A 12,807-nucleotide genomic window follows, 5' to 3' on the forward strand; every position below is an offset into this window, starting at 1 on the left:
CTTTGCAGCAAGAGTTATTGAGTCAACATTAGAATCAGGAACTCTTGATCTTTAACCCTCCGTATCCCACAGATACTGAGGCTAATGATGAAATTCATTGCTATCCCTCCTGAGATCAGTTACCTCAGCATCGAACAAGGGATACACTTGGTCCATATGATTTATTAACACAACACAATGAATTTACCCACGAATCCAATTGGGAAACACTATATTTTCACCAAAATGTGTGATTTCAGACTGTAACTGTTCTATCTGTACTACTGGTGCATGGTTGCACACCTTAAGCCCAACCAAGATGTTCAAATTTTTGTCAGAACAACTTGAACCCAAGGAGTTGATGATTGGTTGTTTTTTTTATAGTCTTTTGATTAGTGTGTGGAAAAATTGAATTGCTACTTATTCATTCTTTACTCTTCATTAAGGACATTGGAGGAGGCTGCTTCAGTGCCTGTTGTTTATGCAACTGCATATTATGCACTGGTGGTGAGAGGTCGCATTAAGAAGGGCGAGAGTGTACTTATCCATTCAGGGTCTGGTGGTGTTGGGCAGGCTGCCATTTCCATTGCCCTCAGTTTGGGATGTCGTGTCTTTGCCACTGTCGGTAGGTGAAATGAGATTCTTGGTTACAAAATGGTTTGATTATTAGGCAATAATATTTTTTCAAAGATATACTTTTTATACTTTTTTCATAAAATTTGTAAAAGTACATTACAAAACATTTCAACTTAAATTATGGAAGGTGCAATAAAATTTGACTTGGCTCCATACAACATGCTCCACTCTTTGATGCCTCTATCCAGTTGTAATACTCCTAATATTTACAATATACATTCTGTGTCAGGCATATAGCCTGAATGTGAAAAGGTTTCACATTGAAAAATTACTGAAAGTATGATAGAATTCAGTTTTTCTCCATACAGCATGCTCCTCTCTGAGGTGCCTATTATAAGTCAATAATATTAAGAGAGAATAAATGCATCTTTGACTTTGTGTATCCATGTATTGATATGATGTGCTGGCTAATAACCAAAGATACATCTTTAGATAAATCTTGCTAATTACATTTTGGCAGGGTACATGTGGGTGATTGTTGATTACCAGCTTGGGAACAAACAAAATTTAAAATTTTGATGATTACCCTCAATTATTTATTTATTCTGGCTTTTTAACATGGCACAGGACCAATCAAAATTCTTTTTTTTTTTAATGAATGCTGTATGTTGGGATTTCTGGTGTTTCTGACTGCCTGCTGAAGAAGACCAGTAATTTCTTTTCAGTTAAGATTACAATTTTGCACAATTTACATCAAATATTCAGAATATTAGTGACAGATTAGGGATGGGGTTTTTGTATATAGAAAAACATCAGCAAACAAGTATTCGCAGGGCTACTTAATATATGTAGGATGACCAATTTAAAATAGTTTCAATAGGGCAATGACTGACCAGTTATCTAATTTACTCCCTGTAGGTTCCATAGAGAAGCGCGCATACCTTCAGCAACGCTTCCCACAGCTGAATGATGAATCTTTTGCCAATTCTAGAGACACTTCCTTTGAGCAGCATGTGCTGCGAGTGACTGGTGGCAAAGGTGAGCTCTTGAATAGTTGTTTAACTAGAATAGCTGCATAATAAATAGTCCAGTACCATTGTGATAAGAGAGCTTGCTAGCATCACAATCCAGAGAACGTTGGTTAAAGTCATTGGCCTGTCTAGCACTTTATTTGCCTACTTTAGGGAAATTCATATGATGTTTAAATGGCCTAGAGTAATAGGTTCATGTACATTATAACATTTTCAATATAGACTAGATCTGTCATCATCATAACCCCACTACTAACATAAGGTGCGTAATTGTAGAGTTGTTTCTAATCGTCCTGAAGGAGAGAAAAAGAGAATCTAACCTGAGTGCCTGTGGTCTTGGTTGTTGAGCTGAAATGTGGTTTAGCACTCTGCTCTTTTGGAGCTGAATGACCCAACGGAGGAAGTTTTGATTTCTTTGAATCTTCGGGAGTAGATAATGCCGTCACCCATTTTTTTTTTCAAAGGCTTGGAAGAAAACCTCAAGTGGATCATTTATCAGGAAAACTGGTGGCTCAATTTTACATGTGAATCTTCCAAAGCACAAATAAAGCATTATTTACTTAAACTAAAGCCTTCCATTTTAAAACAGTGAAATTCTGTGGGAGTTGCTGGCAGATACAAGACTCTGCTACTGCCTCAATCTGAAATTTTTCCTGTGGAATTGACTTTTAAGAATATCTGTTATGGATTTCATCAACTGGGACATTTTACTTTTTGAGCAGATTTTACATTTTTCCCTCCAATCTGATTTGCACTTGCTCCAATAGATAGTGGCAATAATTTAAAATGGATATTACCAAACTCGATCAGTTTTTGTTCCCCAGGATTTTTTTTTGTGCTGTATTTAACATTGTTAAAACACAAATAATAGGAGTTTCTATTTATGGCAGTAAGATTACCAGGAAAAAACGGAATCAGCAAAGTATATTCCTATTTGTTGCGGAGGAATCTGAACCATTTGTTTATTTTTCTTGCCTGAGCCAAATTTATGAAAAATGAACTATAAACTAAGTAACCAGCTTTACTAGTGTACAAGTGTCTTACGGCCTGAATTATTCCCGTGTCGGGCAGGTTCGGTGGGAGCGGGTGAGGGCAGGTGTGGAGCCGCCTACGGTCGGCTCTGCACCGCCCTTTTACGAAGGATGGGCCAATTAAGGCCCAGCGTAATACGTGAGCAGTATCGCTGAGCACTACCTGTGTGGGTGGAGGAGGGAGAGTCGGGTCCAGTGCTCTTTTGCACGTGGATCTAATCTCCCTGAGGCACGGAGCTGGCCCCTCATGTGATTGTGTCACATGAGATGGGTCATGTTTTTATTTTCCAAAAAAAAGTTTTCATTCAATTTGTAAAAGCTTTAGGAAACCTCATCCCGCTCATGGGTGAAGGCTTCCTAAAAAAAAACGTAAAGTCCGCTTGGCCTTTTCGCCTGTCCGCCAACATTGAGGTTGGATGGGCAGCATAAATTTGAAATTAATTAGTTTCCTAATGGCCTTAATAGGCCTTTTAATTATCAGCAGCTGTGCAGCTGACTCCAGCGCGTGCCTGCCAAACAAAACAGTGCAAAGATGTTGGGACGAACACACAACATCATCGCGCATCATTTTAAATGTTGGGCCCTACCCCGCACGCCAACTGTAAAATCCTGGCCAATGTGACTTATTCATCCACCAATGCCCTCTAACTGTGAAGGGGAACTGTCTAGTTGTTTTGGTAGGGATTGATGTTTGCAGTATAAGATAATAGAAGCACCTGGTGAGAGGCTGGTAGACACACATGAAGTAATTGCCATTCAAAGGGTAGCCTGTGTTTATTTAATAAGGTCAGAGCTTTCTCTCTCTTCAGGTATCATGCCTTAAGAGGGCGTTGGCAACGGCAACCATGGAATTCCATGTCTTGGTCCATGGTTATGCTTGGCAAGTTACTGCAGTGGTTTGCCGGTGCACTCTGCAAGTAGTTGAGCAGGAATCTCTCTCTGTCTTACTGCCTGTCACAGGCATATACTGGAAGGATTTACAAGTTGATACTCAACCTGTTTGGCCACATTATAAGCACACCTTCCTTGGCCATCAAGTCTCAGAGTGGGATTTGAACCTGGAGCTCCTGGCTCAGAGGCAGGGATGCTACCCACTGTGCCACAAGACCTCCCCAAGGTCAGAGTCAGAAGTGGGAAAACATTATCCAATTGGTGGCCCCTACCTGAGAGTCTTGGTGTCTACAATGGTTTTCATAAGGGATTTATAGTAATCATGTAATCCCCTAGATCAAAGAAATGGAAAGCAACTGGTAATCAAGGGATACGTTTCAGATTAAAGGACAGGTTTGGAAATTGAAATTAATTAGTTGGAATCCCTATCTGGGATACCCCAGGAATGCCACATTGCCATGGGAATAGGTTGCAGGGAGGTACTCTTTTGTTTTGGGTTTATCTGTGTGACGTTTCACAGAAAACAGGCAACTTACGTCTGAAGCTGAAACAGCTCGGAAACAAGCAGAGAGAGAAAGCTGCCAGCAGCTGTAGACCAGAAGCAAAGCGCTATCTGAAACAAGGGTGTTTTTTGATTTTGGAATTACTGAGCAGGAAAGCAGTGAGGCCCATGCTTGAGGTGGGATGTTCACAATTGTGTGGCGCTTAAGGAGAGTTGGAGGGTCGCTTAGCTGAATGTTAATGGAAGGACCCCCAAGAAACCTCATACCTCAGAGAATAGCGGGAACACTTGAGTAGAACCAAAGTGAATTCCCGAGAGCTGTGGCACACCTAGGTTTGGTGCTAGCAGAAGTGAAGAAACGCACAAATCCTGTAAGGTACAGGGTAACTTCTGGCCATAAATAAAAGTAGAATGGGAAGTGTGGCATTGAGATTTTCAGGCTTAAAGAATAAGCATTTATGAAATAGTGTTGTCAGTAATAACTTGTTTAACTCTTGTACAGTGAAGACTTTTGTTTAAAACATGAAATTTTGTGGTATAATTTCTTTCAGTTAATAACTGGGAGTTTGAATTCATTTTTAGACGTTATTGGTCTCCCTCGAGACCATAACAACACTATTGGAAAAATGTAAAACGGGCTTCAGAACAGTATTTAAAGACTGTTTGACCAATTAAAAACTGTTGCAGAGTTAGATTAAAACGTAATAGGTCATGAAGTTCAGAGGTTCATTAAGGAGATGACATGGGATCAGTGAGCTGGCCCATTCACAAAGGCATACAATTACTTAAAAATAATTCTATATCTGAAAATAGATCCTTTTGAGGTGGTTGTTTCAAGACATGTACCAGAGGCTTTGATGATCCACAAAGTAATTAGAATTTTGATCCTGTGAAAATAGTTTTGGCTTCATATAAGATTGTGGGGCGTTGTAAAGCTCACTTCGATCTAAACAAACTCCTTTGGAACTATGCTTGAAAAGGACAAATGAACATTTAAAGTGTTTTCTTTCTTTAATGACAAGTTAAGATTGTCGTGATGAAACGTGTCCAGGTAGCTCATGGTTCAGAAATCTGATTCCAAGCTGTGGTGGGTATATGTGGAAAAACTGTTGTGGGGAGGAAGGATTCTGGCCTATATTAAGCTGTCGCTGAGTATCTTGAAGGTGGAATCAGCTTCATAGTATGCGAGTCTCTTTGGCAAAGCTTCTCATGGGAGGATTTGGATTAAAGGGGATAATGAGGAAACATGCTAGATGGCAATGAACTTGGATGTTTAGAATGTCAAATTGCCAGACATGATGCTGGTCCCTGTGTTGGTCCTTCCATCTCCCTAAAGCCATAGGTGCTCTTTATAGCAGATGAGGAAACTAGAGGCCTGAGGATGATGGCTGCACCTCCACCTGGTAGAACTACTGCTTAATGGGGAAAGTGTCCACGCTGTGTTGAGGTAACAATGGGCTTCTATGTTTTATAGTGATTGCTGCCATGAGGACCTCTTTGATATCTTTTCACAAACAGCACTTAATGTGGTAGAATAATTTTCCCCTAAACATTGTTAGTTAATCTAACTGTGTGATGCCATTGCCTGCAGGAGTGGACCTGGTGCTGAATTCATTAGCTGAAGAGAAGCTGCAGGCCAGTCTACGTTGCCTGGCTAGGCATGGGCGCTTCCTTGAGATTGGCAAATATGACCTTTCTAATAACAATCCACTCGGTAAGCGTGGCCGCAGTAAAGTCAAATTGTGTAACTACCATAAAACCGTGGTCTCCAAACGGTTATTAGCTTTCTATATGTTTACATTTAAAATCATTTTAACCTGTGACTAATTGAGCTAAAATTTCCAATCTTTAGCATCTCTTTCTGTACACTTATGTTTTAGTCATGGGCTCAATGTTAGAAGTGCTTTGTGATGAATGTACATGGTTTTCAGGCATGGCTGTCTTCCTGAAGAATATTGCATTCCATGGAATCCTGCTGGACGCCCTGTTTGATGAAGGAAACAAGGAGTGGGAGGAAGTATCCGAGCTCCTGAAGGAAGGAATACGCAGCGGTGTGGTCAAACCACTGAAGACCACCGTGTTCGACCGAGATGATGTGGAATCTGCTTTTCGTTTTATGGCACAGGGCAAACACATTGGAAAAGTTATTCTGAAGGTGAGGGCAGAAAAACATTTGGTCGTGTTGCTTTTTCACTTCTGAAGGAAGGTCCGCCCGAGCAAGCGGCTTTCAACTGGGAGCATAAGCAGATTAGAAAGTTGGCCTGGGTTTGAAGGGCTGTCAGCAAGCATTGCAATGAGTCATAGTCTGGATCCACCTCCGACTTGAGGCAGCGCCTGCTGAACACCCCACCCAACAGCCAAGCCAAGATCGCAGTTTTTTGCTTTTAACTAATTGATATAACTAATTGTGGGTGACTTGTAGCTAAAGAATTGGGTGTGGGACTAATCCAGGTACTGAATCTGGAAAGACAGGTTTGTAAAGCAAATGCTTTAATTTTTTTAAGTGTGTACTTGAGTGTCCTTTGCAGCTTTCAAAGGCACCATTCACAAATATCTACTGCCATACCTCGAGAAAATGATAAGAGTCAAGAAACAGATATTGGGCTGGATTTTACACTTCCTCACCAGCAGGTTTGAAGGCAGGAGAGGCATGTAAAATCCAGCTGACAGCCTGCCCGCCACCCATCCGCCTGCTGGACCTGTCTGAAATTTTACAGGGGGCAGGGAAGGTGCCCTTAGGCCGATTTGAGGCCTTTAACTGGCCATTAATTGGCTATTTAAGGGCCTCAGCCCCCGCCACCGGTATTTTACCATCAGCTCCATGCCACGTGTGAAGCCTGGCAGCTTTGCTGCAAGGCAGGTTTTGGGCGGTTGTGGTGGGGGGGGTGGGGAACGGGGGACGGGACGGGATGGACCTTCACTGGGAGCCCCCTGGCCCAGTGGAAGCACTCCCTTCCCCCTTCATCACCACCACCACCAACCAACCTCCTTTCCCCCCCCCCCCCCCGCCCCCCCCCACCCCCCACCCACTTAAACATCCCCCCCATGGCCTCTTGAACCCTGCCTCCACCTCTCCACCTCCCACCACTCATCCCCCTCACTGAGATCCTCCAGCGTGGACTTATTTGGGCTGCTCAACGTGGTGGGACTGACTGTAGTCCCAACCTTGGCCACCAATCTTGGCTGGCATTGCTGAGACTACAGCACTGCCAGCCATCCAATTAGCTGGCAGGTCTCTAAGTCAAGACTTCCTTCCGAGATAGGGGTGAAAGCCTCTCCTTAAAACACTCAAAACTGGAATTGGGAGCAGCATTAAATTACTGCAAGGTAGCCATCGGGACTGTGGATGGGCTCATCCCCATCCACCACCCCCTTGATTTTTTTAGCCAGGATGTGGGGAAAATGACACTCTGTCAAGTTCAGGCCATTGTGCCATCAGAAAAACAACTCAACATCTCGAATAATTGTAGGATCATTTGCAACTCATTTATTTCTTATAATGAAAAATTAATAGTGTTTTAGTACAGAATTGCTGCTTTGGTAGCACTAATCACAATTTAGATTCCAGTGAACTTAACTAAAGAACAGAAGCTAAATAAACAGTGTTACAGCAGCCAGTATTCGAATGCAAATGCTGAGTATTGTAAGATGGTGACACCAAGCTCAAGGAATCACAGAATTTTAACAGCACAGAAGGAGGCCATTCTGCACTGGCTCTCCAAATGAGCATTATGGCCTAGTGCCATTGCCCTGCCTTTTCCCCATACCCCTGCACAGTGTAAGTTCATAATTGAAGGAAAATGTAGAAAGTGGTAGTTTTAGTCCCCATCCTGATCACAGATTAGTTTTATTTTGAAATGCTCATGTGAGCATTTCCATGTAACAGTGGGTTCTCCATTAGAATTTCACAGAGCAACTGCTGAAGAGGAGTCAGGTGAGCGAGGAAAATACCCATCTGCTACTGAATACTTCTGACTTCATTGATTCCCATTTGGCTTTCAAGGCTGGAAAGAATCTTGCTGTAGTTGGGTTGCCCTGTGGATGTCTACTGTCTGCTCTTAAAAATGATGATAATACCAGGAATGAAAAACTGGTTACAAGGAAAGTCTGAAGAGAGAGAGAGAGAGAACTCTGACCTTTATTTAATAAACACAGTCAAATCCAAGACACAGAGCTTTTCTTTACTGAGAGGGTTTATTTACTTTGTTCAGTCTCATAGCTCTCCTCTCACACCCAGTGTCCCAGCCGTCCCCTATTTATTTGTGTTCAAAGTACTTAATTAAAAAATGCTTTCACCAGTGTGTCCTAACAAAATCATTAACATACCATTAACAATTGATACATCCAGGATTACATTAGTAAGAGTTACTTCCAAGAATTAACTTCCTTGGATACAATAAGCCTGACTTAACATTTATTTGCCAACAGATGATGCTTGTGCTGCCTTTTTCATGTTCTACATTATTAAAGTGAATAGTGAGTAGCAATATTTTCCACCCTCTGCTACCAGGGAAGGGAATATTAGGGTCACTGGCCATCCAAAGTGAGTATAAGGATGTGCTCATCTGAAGGTGCCCCCTGTGTGTTTTCCAGTTTCAGTTAGAGGGCTAGATGAATTAAGAGTTTTTGAAAATTTGAAGGGTTTTGATAAGAAACCACGGAAGCCTCCTTTGCGTCAGTGACAAGGAATCATCAATTTAAAAGTTGGGGCCCAAGGTGTTGGGTCTCAAAGAATATTAAGATCGTTAATAATTCCTGTGGGATAAGTGATTTAAAACGCATTTTGATATTAAATAGTTAAACATATTGTTTTAATATTTACAGTTTTCTGCTGCCTGACTTTCTTTTTAAAATTCACCATAAAGGAAATGAACAGCGGAACCTGCCAGTTAAATTGTAGCCAATCTGCATGATCCTTGGCCAACGTTTTCCAATTTCAGGAATGCATTGTCAATCTGAAGAACAAAATAAAACCATCCTCTCACAAATGTACACCTAGGGCAGAATTTTGCCCTCCTCGGACGGGCTTGACGGTGGGGGGGGGGGGGGGGGAGCAGGAGCGGACGGGAAGCTGACCGGCGATCAGGGTCCGAACGTGATTTCATGCCGACGGGCCAATGAAGGCCCGCCCAGTGTGAAATGCGCGCTGCAGCGCTCAGCACCGCCTGTGCGTGTGGGGAAGGAGGGTGTTTTTGCAGGTGGATGCGGGAAAAGCTCCCTGAGGCACACAGCTGCCCCGGGGAGATGAAGATTTTGAACAATGAAAATAAAGGTTTAAAAAATGTTTATAATATGCCCCCGCATGACACTTGCACATTTAGAGTTAATTAAAATTTAATGTTCCTGTTTAATAGAGAAGGAATTGGGGGGCGTGATGTATTCAACGTTTTGATGATGCTGTTAGTCTTAGCTCACTGTATGAAGATTGTGATAGAGTATAGGCACAGAACTATACATGTCATGAAACTGGTTTGAAAAGCTTTTTTTTTAAATCACTGAACGAAACCTCATCCCGCCAGTAGATGAGGCTTCACAAAAAATCCAAAGACTGCTTGGCCTTTTCGCCTGCAGCAAAGAATTTAATTCAGTTGGCATTTTAATGGCCTTAATAGGCCTGTTAATTGTCAGTGGGTGCCCTGCCAACTCTAGCGTGTGCCTGCTGACTAAAATGTCGTGCGAGTGTGTGATCATTTCAGGACGCTTGGCCAGCATCATCACGCATCATTTTATACTCATTCGGGTCGGGCATGCGCCCAACGGACAAGCGAAAAATTCTGGCCGTAGATATTTGAGAAACATCATCAAGTTTGGCATTGCCCATGAAGTTGGGCAAGTTGACATCTTTTATCATCTAGACAGCGCAACCTTTATGCCCACCTTCCCGAGCCACCGATATTACTCACTCCTGAGAGAAATAAAGGAAACCCTCTGGTCAATTTCGGGAAGAGTGTTGGGAAATTCCTCCCCGGCTCTTTCAAACAGACAAACCTCCAGGAGACTGATGTGTCACACATCTGTTTTCTTAGGAATGTAGGATTATCCAGGACAGAAAATGACCATGCCCGTCCATCATCAAATCAGAAATATCACCGATTTCTTTCTTCATTTTGTCCTTTACTTTTTAATAGCCCTGCTTGTCAAATGTTTATCCATCAATTTCTTGAAATATACAACTACTGAGGTGGCTTTTCTGCATGTTTACCACCTGTGTGAAGTGATTAAAGGCTACCCAAAAGATGGGTTTTGGGGGAAGGTCTTACATGAAGAGGAGGTGAAAGCCATCTGTTTATCCTATTATGTCTCTATAGACAGTTCATTGTTCTTTGCTTTATTTTCCCAACATGGATTTCAGCTGTTCAATAAGACAGCTCGCCACCACCTTTTCAAGAGCAACTAGGGATGGGCAATAAATGCTGGCCTAGCCAGCAACACCCACATTCCATGAAGGAATAAAAAAAAACTCTTGTCAGTCCCGCAAATCTATATTTTGCTGCCTTTTCTCTTTTTTTGTAAACTGATACCAGATTTTCCTTTCCAAGTTCATGAAAAACTTATCCATATTTATTGATGGCATTTAAGATATCCATTAGGAAATGACCAATTTAATTTGACGTTCCCTCTTGAGCCCATCAAGTTGGGTGTCTTGATCTCCTTTGCAGTCTTATTCTACCTTCCTTGTGAGCAATTTCTATATCTCCCATCTCTTCCTCTTATCTTTTAAGTTGCCACTTTTGAATGGGTGTGAATCTCTGCAGGTTAATTTGTAAATACTAACAAGTAACTCAGTAGTGACATCTTCCGCTCCTTGATTATTCTCATTTCCCCTTGGTTACCTGTGTTCCTCAACTATATTTATAGAACTGTTCGTTTCCCATATTTTTTGCTAATCACATTCTTATTATTTTCTCTCATTTTCCCTTACCTGTGGTTTTTTTTTAATAATCCTTTACTTCTCCTGCTGCCCATATTGCTATCCAACCTCCTTTTACCTGTGCTTTTACATAATCAAATATATTGTTCTACAATCCACATCAAAGCAGCCTTAAAGCAAACCAGCTTCTCTGACAGAAGACACAAAAGTTTCAGCACCTGCTTGGCTCAGCGCTTGAAGCCAGTAGCCTCAGGTAGATGAGCTTCATTTACCATTCACTGGGTGGTGAGGTGAAATTTGGAAGAGGGAGACCGAAAGGAGGGAAACGATTTTTACTGTCCATATTGCCCTCTTGGGATTTCCTCTTGTGCTGGCTGATGGTGAAGCTATTTTAGTAATGATGGTGGTGGATAGGTGTAAATGATAATCATGTCACATTTAAAGTAATGTCATTGCATGTCACCAAACAGGTTCGAGAGGAGGAAGGCAAATCCCCTTCTGCAAACTCAGAACAGCTCACCATTGCTGCCGTGCCCCGTACTGCATGTCCAGCAGCAAAGTCTTACGTCATCACAGGAGGTCTCGGAGGTTTTGGTTTGGAGCTGGCAAATTGGCTGATTGAGAGAGGTGCTCAGAAACTGGTTCTGACATCCCGATCTGGAATACGCAATGGTAAGTGATCAAATTTTTTGTTGATTACGGGGTCCTACTGTGCATAATATAGTTGCTTTGCCTACTTAACAAGTCACAGTGACATGAAGTGTGTGTGTGTTTGTGTGTCTCTCTGTGCCTGCCTTTAACTGATGGGATCCTTCTTTTAGCATTTTCTAGCACTGCCCATTGGCTAAAAACAACTCGATTGTTGAATTTAGTACAGCAAAATCCTTCAAGTTGCATTCTTGAAAACTTTTTTCTTTGTTTTGACCAGTGTAAAATTATTGTAGTGTTACAGGAATTATAAGTCTGGCTTCAGTTTTCTATCAGGTGGAATAAGATCTCCATTGTCAGCTGATTTTTAGAACTGAAGAACGCAGACAATTGCCATGATGTGTGATACTTTAGAACACTTTAGATTAATGACATGCATCATGCATTACAATGTGTTGACTACTTGTCCTATATTATAACTGTAAAGTCCTTTCACCCAGTGGGGAGACAGAATTTGCCATTAATGGAATTTGGTACCCCATCCATGTATTCATAAATGTGAAAACTTCAGACCCACTTTAGCCTTATCACTCAAGACCGTTGAGGAAATAGTGCAGACTTGACAGTAGAGCAAATTATTAGCAGTTGTTCAATGGATTATTTATTGGCTGCACCGCCGTGGACAGATTGATTTGTGACTTAATGATAATTTCTGCTCTGTTACAGGGTACCAGGCTAAACGGGTACGTGAGTGGAGGGAAATGGGCATAAAAGTCCTCATTTCCACCAGTGATGTTTGCTCTTTAGAGGGTACGCAGCATCTCATTGCAGAGGCCACTGGTCTTGGCCCTGTTGGTGGCATCTTCCACCTTGCTATGGTGAGTTAAGAGTACAGCTTTGTGCTGATATTAAAACAGGTCAATGTTATTAATAGAATCCAAACTGGTTGGTGAAGTCAAAACTAAGACACACAGCTTTTCTTTACTGAGCAAGTTTACTGACTTTGTTCAGGCTCATAGCTCTCCTCTCACACCCATTGTCCCAGCCGTTCTCTATTTATATGTGCTCAAAGTACTTAATTAAAGAATGCCCTTCACCTGTGTATCCTAACAATCTCATTAACATACTATTAATGATTGTTACGTCTAGGATTATACTGGTAGGACTTACTTCCAGGAATTAACTCCCTTGAACACAACACATCTTAACACTTACTTGGCAACAAATGATGCTTGTGTTGCCTTTTTCATGTTTTGCGTTACTAAAGTGAATAGTGAG

At 41.8% G+C, this 12,807-nt stretch overlaps 1 protein-coding gene across 1 annotated transcript in view; it reads left to right on the plus strand.

Annotated features, from left to right (window-relative positions):
- Positions 1-12,807, plus strand: part of fasn (fatty acid synthase) — a 91,521-nt gene that overhangs the window by 63,469 nt on the left and 15,245 nt on the right. Inside the window, exons 29-34 of the mRNA XM_041216788.1 lie at positions 426-604; positions 1,474-1,593; positions 5,602-5,724; positions 5,942-6,165; positions 11,352-11,553; positions 12,256-12,407. Of these exons, the coding sequence (XP_041072722.1) occupies positions 426-604; positions 1,474-1,593; positions 5,602-5,724; positions 5,942-6,165; positions 11,352-11,553; positions 12,256-12,407 (1,000 nt within the window). The remainder of the gene's footprint in view (positions 1-425; positions 605-1,473; positions 1,594-5,601; positions 5,725-5,941; positions 6,166-11,351; positions 11,554-12,255; positions 12,408-12,807) is intronic.

The sequence above is a fragment of the Carcharodon carcharias genome, chromosome 22 (genome assembly GCF_017639515.1).
Source record: "Carcharodon carcharias isolate sCarCar2 chromosome 22, sCarCar2.pri, whole genome shotgun sequence".
In the NCBI taxonomy this organism is placed as follows: Eukaryota; Metazoa; Chordata; class Chondrichthyes; order Lamniformes; family Lamnidae; genus Carcharodon; species Carcharodon carcharias.